General features: G+C 51.1%; 1 protein-coding gene and 1 pseudogene across 7 annotated transcripts in view; both read right to left on the bottom strand.

The window, feature by feature from the left end:
* DMPK (DM1 protein kinase) overlaps positions 1 to 23,411 on the bottom strand; it is a 42,158-nt gene extending 18,747 nt beyond the window's left edge. For 2 of the 5 annotated variants that reach the window (XM_084814797.1, XM_084814795.1), the window contains exons 1-4: positions 22,931 to 23,152; positions 5,453 to 5,544; positions 3,784 to 3,867; positions 2,777 to 2,872 (exon numbers count right to left, since the gene is read on the bottom strand). In XM_084814797.1, the coding sequence (XP_084670923.1) occupies positions 2,777 to 2,872; positions 3,784 to 3,867; positions 5,453 to 5,544; positions 22,931 to 23,090 (432 nt within the window). In that variant the 5' untranslated portion in view covers positions 23,091 to 23,152. Of the gene's footprint in view, positions 1 to 2,776; positions 2,873 to 3,783; positions 3,868 to 5,452; positions 5,545 to 22,930 lie in introns of all 5 variants that reach the window. The other 3 variants (XM_084814799.1, XM_084814798.1, XM_084814796.1) reach the window with 3 other exon arrangements.
* The window catches only part of LOC146337528 (protein CFDP2 pseudogene), a 471,985-nt pseudogene that overhangs the window by 272,542 nt on the left and 174,551 nt on the right, over positions 1 to 24,892 (bottom strand). The window lies entirely within an intron of this gene.

The following is a 24,892-nucleotide window of genomic DNA, read 5'->3' as shown; positions in this document are numbered from 1 at the left end:
TGTCTGGAAATAATGAAGCCATGGGGGGAAATATTTTAAATCCCATCTGTAAGATTCACAGCATAGTTAGTTATTTCATTCCTTTTATTAAAAATATTGATCTGAAGTATATTTTACTGATAGACATTTATGCTCAGTTTCCCAACATGTGAGTAGAGTCACCATTGTGCATTCTTGACAGCTTGGGTTTTGTTCTAGAGTCCTGTGTTTCCGATTCTGCAGGATGTAGTTCTAATCTATTCAGACAATAATTGTTGTTGTTGTTCAGTCGTGTCCAACTCTTCGTGACCCCATGGACCATAGCACGCCAGGCCTTCCTGTCCTGTGCTCTCTCCCGGAGCGTGCTCAAGTTCATATTCATTCCATCGGTGATGCTATCTAGCCATCTCATCCTCTGCCGTCCCCTTCTCCTGTTGCCTTCAGTCTTTCCCAGCATCAGGGTCTTTTCCAGGGAGTTTTCTCTTCGCATTAGGTGGCCAAAATATTTGAGCTTCAGCTTCAGTATCTGTCCTTCCAATGAGCAGTCAGGGTTGATTTCCTTTAGGATGGACTGATTTGACCTCCTTGCAGTCCAGGGGACTCGTAACAGTCTTCTCCAGCACCACAGTTCGAAAGCATCAATTCTTCGGCGCTCAGCCTTCCTTATAGTCCAGCTCTCACAGCCATACATTACTACTGGGAAAACCATAGCTTTGATTAGACGGACCTTTGTCGGCAAGGTGATGTCTCTGCTTCTTACTATGCTGTCTAGGTTTGCCATAGCTTTCCTCCCAAGGAGCAAGCGTCTTTTAATTTCATGGCAACAGTCCCCGTCTGCGGTGATCTTGGAGCCCAAGAAAGTAAAATCTGTCACTGCTTCCATTTCTTCCCCTTCTATATGCCAGGAAGTGATAGGGCCAGATGCCATGATCTGAGTTTTTTTAATGTTGAGTTTCAAACCAGCTTTTGCACTCTCCTCTTTCACCCTCAACAAGAGGCTCTTGAGATCCTCTTCGCTTTCTGCCATTAGGGTGGTATCGTCTGCATATCGGAGGTTGTTGATAATTCTCCTAGCAATCTTAATTCCGACCTCTGATTCATCCAACCCGGCATTTCTCATGACGTACTCTGCATATAAGTTAAATAAGCAGGGTGACAATATGCAGCCTTGTCGTACTCCTTTCCCAATTTTGAACCAATCGGTTGTTCCATGTCTGGTTCTTACTGTTGCTTCTTGACCCTCGTACAAGTTTCTCAGGAGACAGGTAAGGTGGTCTGGTACTCCCATCACTTTAAGAATTTGCCACAGTTTGTTGTGATCCACATAAGCAAAGGCTTTAGCGTAGTCAATGAAGCAGAAATAGACGTTTTTCTGGCATTCGCTTGCTTTCTCCATGATGCAGCGAACGCTGGCGATTTGATCTCTAGTTCCTCTGCCTCTTCGAAACCCAGCTTGTACTTCCGGTAGTTCTCGATTCGCATACTGCTGAAGCCTAGCTTGCAGGATTTTGAGCATCACCTTGCTGGCATGAGAAATGAGAGCAATTGTGCGGTAGTTTGAACACTCTTTGGCGTTGCCCTTCTTTGGAATTGGAATGTAAACTGACCTTTTCCAGTCTTGTGGCCATTGTTGAGTGTTCCAAATTTGTTGGCATATTGAATGCAGCACTTTAACAGCATCATCTTTTAGGATTTTAAATAGCTCAGCTGGAATACTGTCATCTCCGCTAGCTTTGTTGTTACTAATGCTTCCTAAGGCCCCCTTGACTTCACTCTCAAGGATGTCCGGCTCAAGTTCAGTGACCGCACTATCATGGCTATCAAGGACATTAAGATCTTTCCTGTAGAGTTCTTCTGTGTATTCTTTCCACCTCTTCTTAATCTCATCTGCTTTCTGTTAGGTCCCTGCCTTCTTTGTCCTTTATCATGCCCGTCTTTGCACAAAACGTTCCCTTGAGATCTCCAATTTTCTTGAAGAGATCTCTAGTCTTTCCCATTCTGTTGTTTTCCTCGATTTCTTTGCATTGTTCATTTAAGAAGGCCTTCTTGTCTGTCCTTGCTATTCTCTGGAACTCTGCATTCAGTTGGATATATCTTCCCCTTTCTCCCTTGCTTTTCGCTTCCCTTCTTTCCTCAGCTACTTGTAAAGCCGCATCAGACAGCCACTTGGCTTTCTTGCATTTCTTTTTCTTTGGGATGGATTTCGTTGCTGCCTCCTGAACAATGTTATGGACCTCTGTCCATAGTTCCTCAGGCACTCTGTCTATCAGGTCTAATCCCTGAAATCTATTCCTCACCTCCACTGTAATAATTACAAATTTACTAATCGAGTTTACTTTAAAAAGTTTTAAAATATGATAATTTTATGAGCAAACTAAGTCATACCTAAAATAATTTTAGGAACAGAAAGACTGCTTTATGTTCCTAAAGCAGCCCGCCCCAACCTGGTGCCCTCCAGATGTTTTGGACTACAGTGCCCAGCATTCCTGACCATTGGCCATGCTGCCTGAGGCTGAGGGGAGCTGAAGTCCAAAACCTGGAGGGCACCAGGTTGGGGAAGGCTGTCCTAAGGCAACAAAGTGACCTGAGATCTGTAAAGACCACTAAAAAAAAATATTGCTTATTTTTCAATGTTTCCAGAATTTCCAAATTTTCTAAAAAAAAACCTGGAAAAAACACATTTTTTTCCCATGGCCTCAAAATTTCCAGAAATTTTACATCTCCAGGGCTGACCCAGCACTGCAGCAACTTTGGTTCTGATGAAAATTTCATACCCAGCAACAGCAGCAGCACTCACCAGGTAATTCTCATCTTGGAAAGCAAAATGCAGCTGCGTGATCCAGCGCTTGTCTCCGTTCACCAAGACGTCCCGCTCCTCCCGGAAACAGGAAACCTGCAGGAAGCAGCACTGAGATTTCAGGCAGACCTCTGGAAACAGCTTCTGTTCTTTGTACAGCGCCTGGCGCAATTAGTAAGAGCCCAGCCACGGATTCTAGGCATGTCCCTGTCAGCCAGCCTCAGTTTCCCAGTCTACAAAATGGGGAATAGAACAACTGCCCTCGCAGGGCTGTTGTGCGGACCAAGGAGATAATAACCGTAAAGTGCACCATGCTGCCAAAAGCACTACAGAAGTTAATGTAAGTAATCATGATTAGGGGAAATAAAGTCCAAAAGGAAGCGAGATGGTCATCCGCGCTGTGGTTGACGTTCATGTGTGGGTCATCCTACCCCTCTATAGACACCAAGAACTCCCCTGTACTTCCAGGTGCAGTTCAGAGTGCTGGGCTTGACCTCTGCAAGCCTAAAATCTGGGGCCGGCATATCAGAGGGGCCTCCTGCCCCCATTTCAACCTGCCCGTCCATTAAGATCTCAAGAGCCGGTGCGGCATGATTGTTAGGAGTGTTGTACGGGGACTCCGGAGGTCCGGGTTCGAGCCCCCACTCGGCTGTGAAGCTCACTGGGTGACTGGGCCAGTCACTGACTCTCAGCCTAACCTACCTCACAGGGTTGTTGTAAGGATTAAAAGGGGGAAGAAGAGGATCTTGTAAGCTGCCTTGGGTTCCTTGCAAGAGGAAAAACAGTGGTATATTAATTAATTAATTAATTAATTAAGGCCCTTCTCTGGGTGCCCCCACCTTCTGAGTTGTGGTGGTTGCACCCTTCCGAGGCATGCTTTGGGACGTAGTCCGCCTACTCCCGTGAACTGTGGCGGCATATCACACCATGCTTTCTGCCCCCAAACCACCTGCAGGGTGGGCCGAGGAGCCCTGCCCACCTGGCACAGGTGCCACCCTCACACCTACCTCTCCTCGCTTCAGCATGTCCCATTTATTCAGGATTTTCATGGCGTACACCTGGGACGTCCTCTTCTGCTTCACCACTGCCACCTGCACAGGCAAAATGCGGGCGGGGGGGACAGGGTGGCAAACGGCACAGCTGAGTGTCCCACGGTCATTTCGACAGACAGCATTTGCTGCGCTGGTCCCAGGGAATGCAAAGCAGATACAATGGCCTGTTCCGTATTTAGCCCCCGGAGGGTCAGCATAGGAGTGAGCACAAATGAAGCCGTGGGTGGCCAAGGAACACCCGCCAGTTCTCACAGCCTGGGCAAACTTGCCATTTTCAGTATTCCTCGCCCAAGGAAGAAACCAGGACAGCTCAACTGCCTTTAAAAGGGTCTTAAGTTTGCAGTACTAGAACATGAATGGGGGGGATAGGGGGCTCAAAATGAAATCCACAAGCAGGAACAGAGCCAGGTTTGGGGTGGTTCTGGGCGGGACCCCTAGATGCCACCCTGGCAGGCCACCCCAATGACACACTGATGTGTGGAGATTTTCCTTGTCTGTAGATAAGCTAAAGGCAACATCAAAAGATCTGATTTTTATCAAACATGGCATGATTTTATGGAATATACAAAACACGGACATACGCAGCAATGTTTATTATATTTATTCCACAGATTTATATATCACTGACCTTATTTAAAAATATCTCTACATTGTTTATCAATGCTTTTACTCAGGTTATGGAAAAGAGATGGAGGGAGTAATCCTATGGCCTCTAGTCAGTGGCTAGACGGCCACAGAATACGTCGGTTTCCAGGAACTGACCTTCTCTCCCACGCTGCCTCATAGGCAGTGCGGAACAGCCCTGCGCGCCACGCTCGGAAGAGGAGGGGCGTTCCAAGGCGGGGAAGGCAGAAACGCCGGTACGACACATCCAATGTGTCGCCCAGCAGCCGCTTCCCCCACTCCGCCTTCCTGCGGCTAGAAAGCCGATATCGGCTGTCTAGCCGCAAATGCAGGGCAGCTGAAGCACCGAGGGGACAATCCCCTCCACGCTTCTCCTGCCCTGCATTGGATAGGCAGTTGCCTCTGAGTTCGGAGGTGGCCGCCTACCCCTGTAGGATTGCGCCCTAAATATAATTGTTATTATGAAGAACCACAAAGAAAACCTCCAGGCAGCCAAGGGACTCCACCCATATTTTTGTCTGCAAAGTTAAGGGGCAAAAACGTTAAACGTACTACCCTCTGTCAACAGCTAGATTTAAATTTGATGTGTTTATCTGTTTGCTTCTCATTGTAAATATATATTTAAAAAGAGAAGGCCCTGGATGGTTTACACAAACACCACCCCGGTAGGTTCTCCCAGTGCCACTCTAAAGCCATCGTGAGTTGTGGATATCTTTCTGGTCTGCAGATATGCCCAATTATTCTAAAAGCCAAAGTGTCTACCACGCTGCCCTCTACCCATCCTGTCTTGTGAGGTCTTTAACACACTCTCTCCCTATCCAATGTCTCATCCTCATCTGAAGTCACCCCTGCTGGATCTTTGCCCTATGCCCACTGCGAAGGGCTCGTTCTGACACTGCTGTTGTGCACGCCACTTTGTGGAAAGGCCCGGCCCGGCCTCCCGCACGCGAGAGCAGAGAGGCCCACCAAGCGAGCGCAGCACGGCTTCCGCCCATCTCACCTCGCTGAAGGCTCCTCGCCCGATCACTTTCAGGATCTCAAAGTCATCCCGCCCGAGGCGGAGCTCTTTCAGTCTGTTGGTCACCGGCTCCGCTGGAGAGAAGGAGAAGCAAAGTTACGTTTCGGAGCTGAAGAGATACACGTCCGGCAAATTTAGACAATCCAGAAGAAATTTAGAAAATCCAGAAGAGGGGAAATTTCCAGAAGACGAAAAAACTCCAGAAGGGGGGGGGGAGTCAATCCAGAAAAGGGTCAATTGGAGGGGGTCCCCCCCCCCAGGAAAAAAACATCCAGAAGAGGGGAAATTTCCAGAAGAAATTTAGAAAACCCAGAAGAGGGAAGCGCAAGGAAAGGACGCAGAAAAGTTAAAACAAAACAAAATCCAACACTTGAACCCAAGAGAAGCTCCCTCTCTCCATGTTCTGCCATGCTTGTTTGCTGGGAGGGTAGGACCCGGGAGGAGAAAGAGGGACCTTTTTCTCTCCTTCTGTCATAATATTAGAACTTGGGGATCGCCCAGGGGCCTCATTTGCAGTAGGGCCAAGGTGGAGAAAAAGAAGGAATTCCTCACGTGGCGCAGAAGTAACTCATGGGATTCCCTCCTGCCACACAAGATGCAGTAATGGTCGTGGGCCATCATGGCGTTTAAAAAGGGACGAGCCATTAACTAAATCAGGGGTGTGGAGCCTCAAGCTGGCAGGCTAATAATGGCTGTCCTGGGGTCTCAGTCTGGCCCCCCAGAGCTCCACAGATGGCCATACGTTCTGTCCCTCGGCCTCCTACTCTCCCCTGGCTTCAAATTGCATGGACTGCAAAGCTATGTGCCTGTTAGGGAAGTCTGCTCCTAGCGGCTGAAGGTATTACTGCAGGTTTCGGCCACAGGGACACATTTAAATGAATTAAAACCAATTAATGCATTTAAAAAACAAAATAACCCTGAGGTGAATACGCCTAGGGCCCCTTTATTATGTATGCCAAGTGTCAGGTGTCTAGGTTTCACAGTCCTGGCACTTTGATGCTGACAGACAGACACACATCCTCTGCTATTTTTATAACTTTTTTGAAAATAGTGGTGGTGGCGATTATAACAGCAAGAACTGATCTCACCGCGGCCAGGCCCGTCTTGTCTTTCAGCCTCAGCTACAATATGGGGAGAGCAACAGCTGCTGTCCAGGTGGGACTGCTGAAAGGTCACGGAAACCCCTCCCAAGAGAGGTGTGCTGGGCACCTCCCTTCCTTCATTTCAGACAGGCAGCAAAGGCTGCTCTGTCTTGTGCGGCATTTGTCCAGTGTTCTGTTGCTCTTCAGTTTTAATGCTGCTCTCAAATTTTATTGCTTGTTCTACTTTGGGGCCCTGCGTTTCTTGGGTTTTCTGGGAAGTTTTAATCCTATTTGTATTGTACATCATGCTGGCTGCCCGGTAGGCCGAGGGTGAGATTTATATGTGCAACAAATAAAAACAAATAAAACACCAGGAAATTGTGAGGTTGAAATGCAGGATAACAACACAAGACATCACCGTATGGAGCAGGAGAGAGAACGGAGAGCAGCCTTCCCCAATTTAGCACCCTCCAAATGTGCTGGACTGCAACTCCCATAATTCCATGGGCCATGCTGGTTGGGAATGATGGGAAATGCAGTCCAACACATCTGGAGGGCACCAGGTTGGGGAAGGCTGGTGTACAGTGACTTTAACACAGAGAAGCAGAACCTCAGTCAGACCAGGGGCCGAATCTGCCCCTCCAGGGTTCCCCAAAGGCCACGCCCCCTTCCACGGGCCACACCCCCTTCCCCCCAACCACCAGTGGTTTTTGTGCAACTTTTGCCCCCATTCTAAAAGGCTGAAGCGCCTCTCCGAAGGCTCGGTTCCTGGCAGTAAGAGCTTTAAGCTAAAATATCCTGCTATTTCTGGCATTTTGGCCTGTGCCTCTTGCCTTCGGGCCCCCCACCACCACTGGAATGCAGCCCCCGAGAGCGTCTCTGAAACAGAATTCAGCCCTTGGACTGAAAGGTGTTCAGCACCCTCACTTCAAAACTCTGTGTTGCTGGAGGATGCGCTCGTGTTTATTTCCGAACCCTAAACTATCGTGTGATGAAAGGCAGTTTGTGCTGCGCAAGAAGCGAAAAATGTGGTGCGTGTGCAGACGCTGGTCTAGCAGTCTCCACCAAATATTAATAGCCATGAGCGCTTCCCTTATACAGCAAAGGCCAACGTTGGATTGGGGGAGCATGACTCAGATGTCTCGTAGGAAGGGCTCTCTGCCCCCAAGGCCTGAGCACATGCCTTAAAATAAATGCGTGGCCAACTGCGGGGGAGATCGCGTGATCCACAGCCGGTCAACCGAGTCACGTGACCTCTGAACCTGGTGTCAACCAGGTGACTCAGCCGCCGGCTGGCGTGGCACTCATTTCTGGGAGATGTGGTGTTTGGAAAAAAGATATCCCCAGGATCTAAAATGCTCTCCTCACATGGTGACGGAATGATAAAGCAGAGGGATGCTCAGAGGAGCGAGATGTGCAACCGGCTGCTTGGCAGCGGGACAGCTGAAAGCTTTGGAGCCGGGAGAGAAACAGCTTATAAATAGCTTAAGGATGTGACCAAGGAGCTTGGAATGGGATTTGTTTGGGGCAATCTGGGATTGCAAAAGGCTGAGTAAATAAGTAGGGCGGGTGGAGTGGGAAAAGTTTTGGTATGTATTCACGACTCCCTAGCTCAGTCTTCCCCAACCGAGCGCCCTCCAGATGGGTTGGACTACAGCTCCGATCACCCCCACAAGTATGCTGGCAGGGGATTATGGGAGTTGCAGTTGAATACATCTGGAGAGCTCCAGGTTGAGGAAGGCTGTTCTAAACTAAAGAAAGGACCGGGTCTAGCAGGGGTCAAATACCGGGGGGCCCTTTTTTCCCCTTCAACAGGGACCCGGATTCAAAGAAGTTAAACCAGCCAAGCTCTGTCCCTGGCTTGGTCTCCAAGCCTGAGAAATATTTAATTCCCAAGGATGGAGCTTCTGTTTAAAAGGCATGCAGGAGCAGGGCCAGAGGAAGGGAGGGGAGAGAGATAAAAGGCAGCCGCTTTTGCCTCCGCTGCAACTGAGGCTGAGGCCTGGTCAAGCACTTCAACAGGTGCAGCTGGCCACATCTGAGGGGTGAGGGAAGCGGCCCCCACTCAGGGGGGCAACCTGACCATCCAGGCCCCTCAGGCACTGCCCAATGCAGGCCACTGAAATCCCCTGTCCTACTCAACTGCTAAAAGATAGACGAGCCCTTCAAACCGAATGAAGCCCGACAGCCAAGGATTTTGGTGGTCACCTCCTTGATACGACACCACCCCGGCACAGCTCTTTTCTGCAGTTCCAGGGAGACAGGTCAAACCAAACCAGGAGGCGTATTGAGTCCCTGAGGGGCAACTGTGCGTAGCCGTGTGCAAGCTGGCGCCAAGGGTCGGCCTGGTCAGGCAGTTGCCAGGGCCCACACCCCAGCAGGGGCCCACTGACAGGAGCCCCTGGAGTTGTTTCTCCTCCTCACCTGCTTGTTCCCTTCCTCTCGCTCTGGCCCAAGCAACGATCGTGGTGAGAAGGGAGGAGCGGGAGATGCCGCGGCCGACTTGCGCCCAGGCTCTCTGCCTGTCGAGTGAGCCAGAGGTAGCCATGAGGAGGAGGAGGAGGAGGAGCTGGTGACCATGGTGGTGAAAAGGTCGACCCACTGAGGGAGGGGGCCCATTGGGGGTGTCTTGCCCCAGGGCCCTCCAAAACCCGGAACCAGTACTTGCTGGACGGGACTGGACGCAGCTTGGTGGTGGGCCGCAAGTTGCACAGGCCCAAGATGTGGCGATGGGGTTGACCAGCTTAGTGGCTTTTAAGAGGAGGCCAGGGAAATTTGCGAGGGAGGGGAGCTCTCTCAGTGGCTGTTAGTCACAGTGGCTTAGAATGGAACCCCCAGCTTCAGAGGCAGCCTACCTCTGGATATCGGATATTGGGGGAGCAGCAGCGGGAGGGACTTATTGCCTCTTGTCCTGTTTGGGGGCTTCCCAGAGATGCCTGGCTGGCTACGGTTGGAAGCAGGACACAGGATCCGATGGGCCTTTGGACCTGATCCAGGAAGGCTCGTCTCATGTTCTTAGGGGGGCTGAACCTCTTTCAGTCTGAGGGCTGAATTCCATTTCGGGGAAGCTCTTGGGGGCCGCATGCCAGACATGGGCAGGGCCAAAGGCAAAAGGGCAGAGCCAAATAAGCCACCATATTTATTTATTTATTTATTTATTGCATTTATATCCCGCCTTTTTTCCTCTTTCAAGGAACCCAAGGCAGCTTACATTCTCCTCCTCCTCCTCTCCATTTTATCCTCACAACAACAACTCTGTGAGGTAGGTTGGGCTGAGAGTCTGTGACGGGCCCAAAGTCACCCAGTGAGCTTCCGTGGCCGAGTGGGGACTAGAACCCGGATCTCCCAGCTCCCAGTCCAGCACTCTCACCACTACACCACGCTGCTTCAAGCTCTTCCTGCCAGCAACTAAGCCTTAGGAGAGGCAGTTCAGCCTTTTAGTACAGAGGGGGAAAACTGCACAACAGCTGCGAAACCACCAAAGGATCGGGGGAAAGGAGGCATGGCCCCCGAAGGGACCCCGGAGGGCCAGATCAGGGGCCCAAGTGGACAGGATTCAGCCTGAGGTGCAATGCCCCTGCTCTTAGCTCTGCCCTATGGGGTGCTTTGCCAGCTCCAGTCAGTGAGGAAGGGGTTGCCAGCTCCCCTTTTTTGGACTGTCCCTGCTCCTGCGCCTTCCACAGCAGCCACATGTGCAGAAAATCAGCTGGTAAGATGTCCTGGTTTTCCACATGTCAGGTTGCTATCAAAGGCACTGGAGCATTTGTTTATAGGGGAGGAAAACACACATACCCTAAAACTGGAGGGATCAAAGGAGTCTACATGGTTGCCTAGTGATGGCAGAAAACATTCCCTAGCCATGCTCCAAGTCACCTACTGGCATTGGGCGACATCCAGTTTGGATAGCTTTAAAAGGGGGTTGGACAAATTCCTGGAGGAGAAGGCTAGCAATGGCTACTAGTCTTTATGGCTATGTGCTGCCTCCAATATCAGGGGCAGTCAGCCTATGTGCACCAGTCGCTGGGGAACATGGGCTGGAGGGAACATGGGCTGTTGCACTCCTGTCCTGCTTGTGGGTTTCCTGGTCGACAGCTGGGTGGCCACTGTGTGAACAGAATGCTGGACTAGGTGGACCCGTGGTCTGATCCAGCAGGGCGCTTCTGATGTTCTTATGTATGCCAGGGGTTGCTAGGCAGCCACCACATTCCTCACCCTCCGAGGGCTTATCCTTGGCACCAGCAAAGCAGGCACAAAAACAGGAACAAATGCCAAGGGTGCAAAGAAAACAAACAGGGTTGGGGGGTTTGTTTAGGCTTTTTTGTATTTCTTGAAGATCCGATGCATCCACCGATTGAGCAACAGGATGTATTTCTGAAGATACAACTTATGCAATGAGGTTTTATTCAAAAGCACAGCTAGTATCATATCATGTTGCAATACAAACATTATAAAATTATTATAATGTAAACACTAACGCTACAGTCCTATGCACCTCTGGGACTCAGTGGCACTTACTTCGGAGTAAATGTGGATAGCAATGTACTGTCAAGATTCTATTTTCACTCCTTTAAAGTGTTTGTCTTATCAACTTAAAAATAACTGTTATCTGATGTTCTGTCTTCTTCCACTGAACACTTTTAATAGATGCTTAAAAAGATTAAGATGCCTCATAGTTTAAGGCAAAGCTTTATGGCATACTTTAATACATTCATAGTCTGGTGACTGTACTCTGTTTAAAAGTTCTCATCTAGGCATTGGCTGCTTGTACTTTGTTGTTAAAGGAGCTAAGGCATTGCAAGATCTGAGGTGTGAGATAAGGATCAGTACAGATTCAGCAAAGTTTATCTAAAAACTTGCAAGAGAGTGAAGGTCTTGGAAACGGCCCTGTTTTGCTCTCTCTGTGCAGCCTTCAAGGCTTTGGGGGGAATTCCCTTGCAGAGGAGCATGGATAAAGGCAGCTGCCAGTAACTAAGACCTCAATGGCAATAGAACAAGTTCAGTTGAAAGGAGGTAAGAGTACGAAGCCAAAGGGGTGAAATCCTGAGTTGGCTGGGAAGGAAAACAAGATAAATCAGGGGGAATAGCAGGGTGAAGAGGAGCCATATTGCACGTCTCCATCGTTCTGTGCCTGCTCACGCCCCCCTCTGCTCCTAGGCTCGGCTACTCTGACGGAAGACAGCGACAGGCATCCTTCTCCAAGAAATATGTCAGACACGGCTGACCGGCACGACTATGGCTTAGTACCAGTGCCTTCCCCACTCCCTGCCCCAGCACAAAAAAAGCAAAACTTAAAAAAAAAAAAAAACTCATGGAAAAATACATCAGAGCCAGCCATGTCTCCTGAGAACAACCTGTCAGCTGAGGAGATGCAGAGTTTTGCCAACCCTTGCAAAATGCAGAGCACTTTCAAAGCCTAAGAACTGCAACAAAATGTTGAGAACGGCCACTTGCCTTAGGGGGCGAGGATATTTTAAAATGCACACAGACTTAAATAAATCATAGAATAGTAGGGTTGGAAGGGGCCTATAAGACCACTGAGTCCAACCCCTTGCTCAATGCAGGAATCCAAGTCAGAGCATCCCTGACAGGTGGCTGTCCAGCCTCATCTTGAACGCCTCCAGTGTGGGAGAGCCCACCGCCTCCCAAAGTAATTAGTCCCATTATCGTACTGCTCTAACAGTCAGGAAGTTTTTTTCCTGATGTTCCACCGGAATCTGGCTTCCTGTAACTTCAGCCCATTATTCTCTGGGATGATTGAGAAGAGATCCTGGCCTTCCTCTCTGTGACAATCTTTCAAGTACTGGAAGAGCACTATCCTATCTCCCCTCAGTCTTCTCTTCTCAAGGCTGAACATGCCCAGCTCTTTCAGTCTCTCCTCACAGGGCTTTGTTTCCAGTCCCCTGATCATCTTCGTTGCCCTCCTCTGAACCCTCTCCAGTTTGTCTGCATCCTTCTTAAAGTGTGGTGCCCAGAACTGGACACAGTACTCAAGATGAGCCCTAACCAGAGGGGAACTAGTAGTTCCCAGGATTTGGAAGCTATGCTTCTATTACTGCAGCCCAAAATAGCATTTGCCTTTTTTGTAGCCACATCACGTCGTTGGCCCATATTCAGCTTGTGATCTACAGCAATTCCAGGATCCTTCTCGCTTTTAGCATTGTTGAGCCAAGTATCCCCATCTTGTAACTGTAAATTTGGTTTCTTTTTCCTAGGTGCAGAACTTGGCATTTATCCCTATTATCAGCATATGCTAATGAGCAGTTGCTACCTATCTGTCCTCCACCTTTTGGGAACTTAGAGTAGGAGTCCCCAACCTTTTTAGGCCAGTGGGCACATCTGGAATTTTGAAAGTGTCATAGCTGCTCTTACAAAATGGCAGCCATGGGGCAGGGCTTGACCAGTCATAAAGGGGCTGCCATGGTGGGCATCAGCCAGTCATAAAATGCTCACTTCCCAGAAGGCAAACTGGTGAGACTATAAGAAAAGCAAATTGGCCAGGACCCAGAGGTGGGGTCTGAGCCTCAATTGCCACATCACATCTTTGTCCCCACAAAGCACAAGATTCTCATTTCTCAGAAAGCAAACTGGTGATGCACAGAGAAACATACACCCCACACAAAACCCAGGCAGAACAAATCTTCTGCACCATCACCGTCTTGGCCTCGCCTCACTTCCACCGTTTCCCTCTGGAATCTGCTGTGCTCCCCTTTGCCAACCTGTTTCTCTCCCCGTCCCTGGCCCAGTACCAGAGGCTGACAGAGCTGGGCAATTGCTAGGACTCCCTGCTGCATTCAGGAGTCCACCAACCAAAAGCCAGCAATGCCTTCTCAGCGGTTGCTTTGTGTTATCTCCCTACTGATCGGGCCTTGCACCCAGCGTGAGCCTACCCCACAGTTAGGGGTGCCTGAGAAATCCCCTTTGTTCACATGTCTTGCTTCTCTGTGTCACTGGCTGTGCCTTCATGCCCCCCCCCCCCACCAGTGAAGGGGGCCTCCTTAGGGCAAGCTGTCCAAGGGCTCCCAAAAGTGAGAGCCAAGGAAGGACTTCTTCATACAGCGCATAGTGAAACGATGGGATTTGCTACCACAAGATGTCTAGATGGCCGCCAATTTGGAGGGCTTTAAAAGGCGGTTAGACAAATTCCTGGAGAAGACTATCAGCGGCTACTAGTCCCGATGGATCTTTGCTACCTCCAGTACCAGAGGCAGTATGCCTATGTACCCGAGTGGCTGCGGAACATGGGTGGGAGGGTGCTGTTGCACTCATGTCCTACTTGTGGGTTTCCTTTGGGCAGCTGGACAGCGTTGTGTGAACAGAACGCTGGACCCGTGGTCTGATCCAGCAGGGCTCTTCTCATGTTCTTAACTTTGCCTCCACCCCAGTCGGATCTGCCTGTAAGCCTTAGAACTGATCCAGCCCCTGTCCAGGCTAACTTCAGCTGGTTGCCATAAGAACGGTAACTTTAAGAACTGGTGCCTGAGTTTGCTTTTTTCCTCCTCCCTCCCTCTCCTCCCCTTTTCCTTTTGTGTTGTGTCCTTTAGACCATAAGCCCAAAGGGAGGGACTGTCTTGATTTTTCATTGATCTGTAAACTACTCTGGAGCCTTTTCATTTGCGGAGCGGAGTCAAATTGCTTTAAAGAAACAAACAACGAAACACACAGCCAGTTCATGTAAATCAAAGCATCAGTCTAGCAGCAGTCAACGAACTTCTTCAGCACTTCTAACAAAATTCCAACTACATTTTACCAAGCAGGGTGCAAAATCCAGGTGCCAGTGGCCACTGGCTACTAATTTAGTTTTTTTTTTAAGGACTGAAAGGATGGAAGGAAATACAGCAAGAACAAGTTCCTCCTCATCCTGGTCTGCTCCATTTCCCATTTCTCCCCCCCCCCCTTCACTTTCTTCATCTTTGCTGGGTTGTACAAGCATTGTAAAGTCCCAGAGAAAGCTAACTGTCATGTGGCAAGTTGCCAAGGTGCCAACTGGCATCTCCTTCTGCCAAAGCCGCCTTGCCCAGTGAAATCCAGGACAGCCTCTTTTGTGAACAAACAGCCTGGAATCCAGAGGTTGCTTGTAAGAAACGTTATAAAACAGTTCGAGGGCTGCAGAGCTACGAGGATCAGGGGCGTGCAAACGCTGCCCTAGAAGATCTTCATCTCTTGCCCCAAGGTCCAGCATATTTTAAAATTCAGAAAAGCTGGGTTTTGACCCCTGTGTAAATTAAGAAAAAATATATCATTTAATTTATATCTTGTCTTTTTTCTTCTTGCAAGGAACCCAAGGGGGCTTACAAGATCCTCCTCTTCTCTACTTTATCTTCACAACAACCCTGGAAAGTAGGTTAGGCCGAGAGGCAATGACTGGCCCAAAGTCACTAGTGGGCTTCATGGCCAAGCGGGGACTAGAGTAGGGATCGCCCAAGTTCCCAGTCCAATACTCTACCACTGCACCACACCTGCTCTCAAATAAACTAATTCCCCTCTGCCCCAGCTTTTTAACTAAATATTCTCCTTCTACTCATTACAGGAAAGGGCCATGCGTTATGCAGGATATCCAGGTCCTACCCCAAGACCGACGGAAGCTGTGCTCAACTCCACTTCTGCTGACTTCCAAGATGTTACCTGGCATCTGCCTCACACTTTCCAGTATAACTTTGCCTCCTTGAGGGCTAGAAACCTGATCAAAACAAAGTAAACAGAAATTCTCAGCATGCTGTATCATGTGCTGGTACCAAATCCAGTGCTTATGAATACCCATAGTCTTCACTGGGCATGTCTGCACTGGCATGAGCCAATCTATAGTCCTGGAAGCCATACTGCGTTTCTCCTGACCCAAACTCTATTAATAGCGAGCCAGGGCGTCCAATCCCGCCACGCACACCCAATCACAACCATTCCCACGCTGCCCTGTCTGCTGAGCTGGAATCCTTGTGCTTCTGCCAAGGAAGCTCTGCATGTTGCAAAGGATTCTGGGATGTATTGCAGTGGCCACGGTGCATGCGAGGCACTGGCCAAGCCTTTGGGCCTCACCACCGGCCCATGTGGTGATCCACCTGCACACTTTAGAATACGTCCAACCCTCTCTGTGGCTGCCTGTTGCAGGGGAAGATCAGAGCAGCATTTTTTTTCTCCATTACAAAACCAGTTCATTATGCTGAATATACAGTATATACCGAATTCACATCTTATTCCAATGATCCCCAGAAACAGTCTCGGTAAAATACAAAGAATAAGGAGAACAAGAAGAAAAAAAAATTAAACGTTACAGTATTGTACCTTATATCAGGGGTGCAGAAGCTCAGGACCATGGTCCAAATCCAGCCTGCCAGGTATGCCCCCAAAGGCCCCGCCCCTTCCCCTAATCCCCCCCACCCCCCACTGATTGCTTGGTCATGTCCTGGCTTTGGTGCAGGGATTTTCCCCATTCTAAAAGGTTAAAATGCCTCCCCTAAGGCTGGGTTCCTGCCAGTAAGCACTACAAACTAGAATGCTCTGCTCATATTTTTTTTATTTTGGGCTTCCCCCCTTTTGCCTTGGCCCAGCCAACCACTGGAATGCGGCCCCCGAGAGCTTCTTGGAAACTGAACCCAGCCCTCAGGCTGAAAAAGGTTTTCTACCCCTGATATAGTGACTATGCTGTCTCGGTTTGCCATAGCTTTCCTCCCAAGGAGCAAGTGTCTTTTAATTTCATGGCTACAGTCACCGTCTGCGGTGATCTTGGAGCCCAAGAAAATAAAATCTGTCACTCCTTCCATTTCTTCCCCTTCTATATGCCAGGGAGTGATGGGGTCAGATGGCATGATCTGAGTTTTTTTAATGTTGAGTTTCAAACCAGCTTTTGCACTCTCCTCTTTCACCCTCAACAAGAGGCTCTTGAGATCCTCTTCGCTTTCTGCCATTAGGGTGGTATCATCTGCGTATCTGAGGTTGTTGATAATTCTCCCGGCAATCTTAATTCCGACCTGTGATTCATCCAACCCGGCGTTTCTCATGATGTACTCTGCATATAAGTTAAATAAGCAGAGCGACAGTATGCAGCCTTGTCGTACTCCTTTCTCAATTTTGAACCAATCGGTTGTTCCATGTCTGGTTCTTACTGTTGCTTCTTGACCCTCGTACAAGTTTCTCAGGAGACAGGTAAGGTGGTCTGGTACTCCCATCTCTTTCAGAATTTGCCACAGTTTGTTGTGATCCACACAATCAAAGGCTTTAGCGTAGTCAATGAAGCAGAAATAGATGTTTTTCTGGAATTCTCTAGCTTTCTCCATGATCCAGCGAATGTTGGCGATTTGATCCCTAATTCCTCTGCCTCTTCGAAACCCAGCTTGTTCCGGTAGTTCTCGATTCACATACTGCTGAAGCCTAGCTTGTAGGATTTTGAGCATAACCTTGCTGGCATGTGAAATGAGCGCAATTGTACGGTAGTTTGAACACTCTTTGGCATTGCCCTTCTTTGGAATTGGAATGTAAACTGAACTTTTCCTGTGATAGTGAATTCCATAATTTAATTCCGCACTCTGTGAAGAAGGACTCCCTTTTATCTGTCCTGAATCTCCCACCAATCACCTTCATGAGACGACCCCATTGGGTTCTAGTACTTTGAAAGAGGGAGAAAAATGTCTCCCTGTCCACATTCTCCACACCATGCATAACTTTGTATGCCTCTACCATGTCTCCCCCAACCCTCCTATTTCCAAGCTAAACAATCCCAGCTGTTGAAACCTTCCCTCATAGGGGAGATGCTCCAGCCCCTGGATAATTTTAGTTGCCCTTTTCTCGTCTTGGTAAGAGGAGCCATGACATAAGAACATAAGAAAAGCCCTGTTGGGTCAAACCAAGGGTCCATCCAGTCCAGCGTTCTGTTCACACAGTGGCCAACCAGCTGTCAACCAGCAACCCACGAGCAGGACAGGAGTGCAACAGCACCCTCCCACCCATGTTCCCCAGCAACTGGTGTACATAGGCTCACTGCCTCTGGCACTGGTCACATTCACATTAGAATAGTTCATGTTAGAATACATTAAGGTGTTTTACAGTGATCAATGCAAGGGGAAGATCAGATGTGGCAGAGGACTGGGGACACTCATCCACCATTGCTGACCTTCTCCCATGGGGAACCCCTCATGTGCTTCTGAAAGCCCGCCCAAGGCTCCTCAGGATGCAGTTTGGAAACCAATGATTTTGGCCTTTCAGCCAACTAATTTTGTTCTAGTTTGATTAACGGTCAGGCTGTTCTTTCACCAACTGGCTGTTGAAGAGGTAAGTATAGCGAAACCTTGATGACGGGAACGGCATGTCCATGAAGAGCTTCAAGAGTTTGTTTGTTTGTTGTTGGCCCCTCCCTAATGAATTGGGGACGAGTTTTATTTATTTATTTACTTGCAGTATTTTCACACCATTCTTTAGCCAAAAAAGGCTCCCCGAAACAGCTCACAGAGATTAATAAGGAGGCCATCATTTCAATTGGCAGTTTAAAAGATTTGCCGACTGAACTGCGCTGATTAGTCGCTCCCAGCTTGCGGTGCTGCCCAGCTCTTCAGATGAGCTGGTGAAGCTACCTTAGACCAAGTCTGCCCATTGCCCGGTCCCTCTAACCCACTGCAGTCAACTCCAACAGCAAGTCTCAGTGCCGGCTCCAGGTTTTTGGAGGGCCTTTGGCAAGCCCCTCCCCTCAGTGAGCCTGCCATCTCACCAGCTGTTCTTGCTCCGCCTCCTCTTCTGCATCCTGGCTACCTCTGGCCTGCTTGCCAGGCAGAGGGCCAAGGAGCAAAGAGGCCGTGGCATCTCCCACTCCTCCTTCTCACCACCTCCGTTGCCTGGGCCAGAGTGAGAGGCAGGTGAACAAGCAGGCTGCATTGGTGAGGAGGAGAAGCAACTCCAGGGGACTCTTGTCAGTGGGCCTTTGTTGGGGACTGGGCCCTCGGTAAATGCCCAATCATGCCTACCCATGATGCCAGCCCTGTCTGAATCAGTTAGCTGTGTAACTGCAAAGGCCTCCCGGTCCCTCAATAGAAAGCAGAACACACAGAATATTCAGTTGCTCAAGACACAAGGATGTTTTGGGCCAATTAAACACGCGCGCGCACACAAACACACAGCCCCCCAGCCAGGAGCTGAGGGGTTGGGCCGAGCTGGCTCCCTCCCAAGCTGATCTGGGGTGTTCGCCAGCCATTTTGCTCCCCTATGGTGGGTTCCTATTTCGGGCAGAAGGCGGGTTGGGAATCTGGGCTCACAGCAATTCTCAGATTCCAGCGAGGGCCCTCGGAGACTGAGTGCTTGGTTGCCAGGGAGCGGGGGGAGGAATTCCTGGGCACGGAAACTTTTCCAGTACACAAGCGGACAGAGCCCAAAGGTGGGGCTGATGAAGCATTTGTCTCAGGCTAGGCTCCGTCTCCAAAAATCTATTCCCTGACAGACCACATGCGCCCGGGATGCTGACAACCCCACACAGATGAGCGTGCTACAGAGCATGTGTAGAGTGGCTCTTACCAAGCAATAGCCACGGCTGGTCCCCAGGCAGCCAAAATGAGGAATTAAGACCGTGAGAGGGAGCAGCCGCTTAGGCTGCAATGACTAGAGAGCAAGTCCTACTTCAAAGTAAACATGCACAGGAGTGTGCTGCTATGCTCTTCTTTTAGAAATGGTGCACTGGGGGCTGCCCTTCCACTCTGCCAGAACCCATGGCTTCATCCAAATGATGGAAGGCACCAAAAACATAACAACAGACTCAGTGATAGACTGTTTGCTGCCCTGCTAATGGGTACCCAAAAAAAATCAGTCACAGGCAAAAGGCCACTTGCTTTGCCTGATGGAGGGGCCTGGCCCTGATCCGCCGGCACTCTCACCCATGTTGGCTTGCAGTGAAGAGCACAGAAATCAGTGGGCTCTGCAGAGCTGGGTTCAGCCTGGAACTGAGCCCCAATAAAGGGCACTGTGGGGGAGCCAGGGAGGGAAGAGGAAGAGGGGAGAGGGGGAGGGGGCACAGCGTGTCGAAAACTGGTGGCCTTTTATGGCATTTCGCAAAGTCCCGGCAGGCCGGCAACACATCACACAAGCCCGGCAGTAGCACGCACAGAACTGGAACTCTCTGGGAAGAGGGAGGGGTGGATGGGGGGGTGCTGTGCCCTCTTGTCCACAAAAGGCAGCGTGCCGCCAAGGGGTGGGATTTTGTGCCTGTTTTGTTGTGGGTGTCGGAGGGGGAAGCTGCCAGAAGAGCTTCGTTCTTTCCCTCTCCCCCTCTGTCGTTCTGCTCAGCGAACACAGACCGCGCTAGAGAACTGCTGCTGTTGCGAAGGGGGCCTGCGGCCTCTTGGTGAAGCCTTGGCCGCACCAAAGATTTGAGGTTTTAAAACTACCTAGCCATGACTACAGTGCCTTGGATCGCTCCTTTAGATTTCTGACTGGTTCGGCTGAAACCCAAAGCTGATTCACTTCCCCACTGACACTGGGACCACCAGCCTCCACTGCTTTGCAGGCATGAACCACTCCAAGGAGTTATTATTTATATGGCCATAAAATGCCCATCCCCAGGATCAGTGCCCAGGCGCAGACCTCTGGGATCAGCAAAGCTGTAATAATGAGGGTACGTCTGCGCACGTGCAAAGTGCTTGTATTGCCATTCAATAACTACAGCCCCCCCACACACACACACACCTGGAGTTAGGGGAGAGGGCTGTTCCAGGCATGTTTGAACTGTAGCACCTCTTAAGATTAAGCATTGGAAATCCTGAGCGCTTATAGTTCTCACAAACACACACACCACTGAAGTGACAACAGGAAACGAGAGTTGGTGGGTGTCATTACTTCTTGCTGGTGCATTGCTGCATATTAGCTTAATAAGACCAATATGGTTCTGTTTGGGCCCCTCCTCTAACTCACTTTTTTTTTTTTTTTAATAAAAACACTGTGTCCGATCCCCCTCCCAGCACCCCATCCCGCCACTTCCAAGCGAACCTTTCCAGCTAGCAAAAAACCTTGGTGTCTGTCGTTATTCATGGCTGTTCAAGGCCTGCTGAGCCACACCCCAGCCACAGCCAGAATGCAGCAAACAAGCCCTCTCTTTCAAGCTGTGTGAAGAACTGGACTTGTTCAGTTCCTAACAACACTCGGCGTGCTGATGCCAGCAGGCAGACTTCCTCATGAGTATAGCACATGGAGGATTCGAGACCCACATTCCTCTGGCAAGAACGTGCCTCCTGAACTACTCTGCAAACAGGATCAACAGTGAAGCTACAGAGAAGCAAGGGTGGGTGTGAACAGAGACTGTGCACGGGGGTCTCATTTTGCCTCCAGTCAAGGGCAAAAACATCCTTCAAGGAGCTTGAAGGACAAGGAGCTGCAAAAACCAAAGCCAGAAACCCAGGTTTCCAGACTTCATGATCAGGACAAAAAGAACTTTTGACCTCAGTTCGGAAACAGAACAGCCAAAATATCATTTGTGCTGCACGTGCTCCTATCTCCAGTCTGTCAATCTCACCTGATCTACATCTTCTTTTTTAAATATCCCTTATAGAGATGGTGGAGGGAGAGGGGAGAGAAAGGACTTTTTGTAACCCTGTATGTCAAAATTCCATCATAGATCACCGTCAGAGCATGCATTTAAAGTTTATTGGGCCTAGAGGGTTTGTTGGTGCAATTTGTTAATTAATTACCTGGAAGCTACCACTACCACACATACATACATACACACACCCTGCCTTAAGTCAAGCTTGTAAACAGGCAGTTGAAGAAAGAAAGAAAGCCCAAGCACTCAGGCAGGCAAACCTCATCCACTCCGATAAACTTTTTCTTTTGCATCATTCGCATGCTGCAAACAACTAATGTAGGTCCATCGGAGCAGACAAAATAAGCAACTTTGTGGACTTGATTTGCAAGGCTTGGAGACACAAGGCATTATTACTGCAGGGTGGGGATGCCAGGAGGCAGCGTGGAGACTGGAAAATGCGGCATGGCTGATTGGCAACAGACCTATAGAATGGTCAAAGGTTGGGGTTCTCAAAGTATGGGTTGTTGTGAGTCTGGAGATGAGGTGGCAGCACAAAGTGGGGCGGGGGAGAAAAGGCATGGTGTGGGGAGAGAGCCGGTCAGTGGGGGGAAAGAGCTGAGGGTGTATAAGAGTTTCTAAATTGTTTCTAAATTGTTTCTAAATTGTTTCTAAATTGTTTCTAAATTGTTCCACGTTTCTAAATTGGGATGCAAAAGACCTCATCAGTTTCGACTGAAAGGGGTGGGTGTGCCATTTCCTAAAGTTTAGGAAATGCGCATTTGCAGCCCGATCAGATGCAGTAAGTCTTCCTTCCCCAAGGAGCAGGCATAGGAGTGCGTATTCCCCAGTCAAGTGTTAATGGGATTGCAATCTTAGATCACCAGAACCTCTACCTTTTACTGAGATTTCCAAGCGGAAGTTTCTCTTGCAAGTATATTAAGGCGATTTCCCAGAGAAGGCAGCCTTTGACTGCCCTTCCAAGCTGAGAGTTGACAGTTGTCATTTAAGGAAGGTTATTCCACACAAAGTGAAACAGGTCGAGAAAGGAGTAGGTGGTGGTGGGGGGACACGCATGTGTTGTGGTTGGATAAGGCCATTGATTAAAAACAACACTTTCATTAAATTATCAAAATCACATTTAGTATTCTGTTTTAGGATGGGTATAATAAACATTCACATTTATACATGTGTTAGCTGATGGGATGTCCACCCTACCTGCCCCCTCAACTTTACAGCATCTGTAGCAAAAGCTTCCCTTGACAACCAGGCTCTTTGTCACTGCCTTCATTTCTGCAAGTTAATAAGTGTGGAGCCCACTGGAAATAGGATTAAACCTGGACTAAGACAACAGCTTCACATTCCAGCAAAGCACTTGCTAGGCGTCCTAGGTCAAGTTATTCCTTGGCCTCAGTCTCCTTCTCTGTGAAACAGGAACATTAAGGATCCTTATCACAGAGTTGTTGTGTGGATGAGTTTATGGGGTTAAGAACAAACACACAGAGGCATGGTCTACCAGCTGCTATTAGTCATGGCCTTCCTAATAAGATTGTTATTGTTATAAGGATAACAGATGTGAATCACTTCGAATGACACGCTAGATAAATTACAAGTGCGATAGAAGAGAGAGAGACCTCACATTCCCAAGGTAGAAGGCAACCACGGGAAACCCAAAGTCCCCAGCCCAGGGTAAGGCAATCCTGCAAACTCGCTCATGACCATTTGTAATAGCTACCCGCACACGCACCCCTACATAAGTTGTCTCTGGCACGTCAACAGCCCAGAGGGGAAAAAAGAACGAGAAGAAAACTCAGCGGGCTCACGCTTCCAGGCGAAAGGCTCTCCCCACGCGGGCCACTGCTTGCCAGCCCGGCCGGGGGCCCGGCGCAGACTCACCCCACTGCAAGAACTCCATGACGTACTTCTCCCGGGCCAGGGGCGAGGTGCTCAGCTCGTGGTGCACGCACAGCAGGAGGTCCACCAGGGTCTCCAAGCCCACCGCCCCGCGGTCCAGCACCAGCTCTTCCAGCTTCTTCAGTCGCACCTCGGCAGCCATGCCGGGGGCCTCCCGGGGGCCGGGGGCCACCCCAACGGCCGCCGCACCCCCGGCCGCATCCAGCGACGGCTGGCTGCGGCTGCCGGGGCCTAAGCCAGGCGGGCAACCTCCTGCCCCATGGAGGCCGCGGGCATCTTCCTCCTGGGCTATCAACCCGGCTGCTTTAAGTCCGCAGGCTGCGCCAGAGTGGTGGAGAGCGCAGGGAGGCCTCACGGGCTGGCGGACGGAGACCTTCCGCTCGCTCCGGCGTCCGGGCCCTCTGCAGCGGGGCTGTGGGCTGCTCGCGGGCGCCGGGGCCCCTCGGCCGGCACCGTCCTCGCTCGCCCCACAGCGCCACTCTCCGCCTCTCGCGCGCGCGCCCGACCGCCTCCCCGCGCCGCCCCCGGCACCAACTTCTCTCCCGGCCCGTTCCCCTCTCGCGCCCCCGCTGCGCCGCCGCCGCCTCCGCACGCGGGGCCGGAGTCCTGCGCAGCTCCGCCGCGCGGGCGCGCCCCGGCCCTCGCCTCCGGTCCGCGCCCTCGGGGCCTCGAGCGCCCCGCCGCTCGCCTGCTCTGCCTCCTGCGCGCGCGGCGGACGGACCCGCCGGCCTCTCGCCCGCCCGCCCCCCGAGCAGCGCCTCGCCCGCCCCCTCCTGCCCGGCGTCCGTCGACGCCCTCCGGGGAGCCGGCCGCCTCCTCGCCCCGCGCCGCCCGGTTGCCCGAAGGCCGCCCCGCCCCGCCCCGCCCCGCCCCGCCCCGCCGGCCGGGCCTCTCTGCTCGCCCTTCTGCCCAGCCCGGGATGCCGCCGCGCCAGGGCCCGGGCAGCCGCGGGCGCGCCCAGCCCCGTGCCCATTTAAAGGCCCCGGAAGGGAGCCGGCGGCCGGGGCCGGCCTCCCCTTAACCCCTCCGCGCCCGGGCGGGCCGGCCCAGGAGAGCGCGCGCGGCCTGCCCCGGGGCCGCGAGCGCGACAGCTGCCGCGGGCGCCGCGAGGGCAGCCGCGCCAGGAGCCCGAGGTCGCGTCCCGGCGCGGAGGCGCCCGGCGTCACGCGCCCCGCCGGCTTCGGGACTCGCGGCCGCCCCTGCGCGGCGGGCTCCCGCGGGCGCGAGCGGCGCTCGTCCCAGGTGAGCAGGTGCGGGGCTCCGTGGCGGGAAAGCGAGGCGGGAAGGCCGCTGCAATCGTCCAGCCTTCCCCCACCCGGCCCCCTCCAGCTGTCTGGGACTACAACTCCCAGCACCCCGCCAACACAGGCCTGTGATGGGAGCTGTAGTCCCACGCCCCCGGAGGGGCCGGTTGGGGAAGGCGGCGAGAGCCTCGCGCGACGGAAACAGCAACAACGTGTCAACGTCTCACGTTGCAAAAGATTCGCGAGTGAGTGACCTTGAGCTTTCATCTCCCCAAATAAAGACATGACTGAAATTCATACTGGAAAGGGATAAATCCTGCAAACTGGAATGCCGCAGCCCGTGATACTTTCAAAGGAGAGGTGGTCCAAAGGGCAAACACAGTACGACGAGGTGATGCTCAGGGATGAGTCGCAGACAGATAGATATATTTAAAGATCCATGCCCCACATAGGAATTCGCACGCACCCCACCTGTGGGTCGCCCGGTGTGACTGTGACCCCACAGGTGGATGTTTGGTTGAAAGTGTTCACAGCCATGGCAAAATGCATCCCGGAGCAGCCTCTGAGGGCCTCCCTGGAGCCCCGGGGTCCAAGACTCGGCTTAGAGAACAGAGCTCAGCTCTGCAACTACTTTCCCATTCTAAAGGTGCCTCTGAGCATGTAGAGTGGGCCCCAGCCTCGTCACCAGTGAATAACAACA

The sequence above is a fragment of the Heloderma suspectum genome, chromosome 10, assembly GCF_057233095.1.
Source record: "Heloderma suspectum isolate Gila_16-S chromosome 10, 16-S_ref, whole genome shotgun sequence".
Classification (NCBI taxonomy): domain Eukaryota; kingdom Metazoa; phylum Chordata; class Lepidosauria; order Squamata; family Helodermatidae; genus Heloderma; species Heloderma suspectum.
The sequence above is the reverse complement of the archived record's forward strand: the minus strand, read 5'-3'. Positions and strand labels throughout refer to the sequence as shown.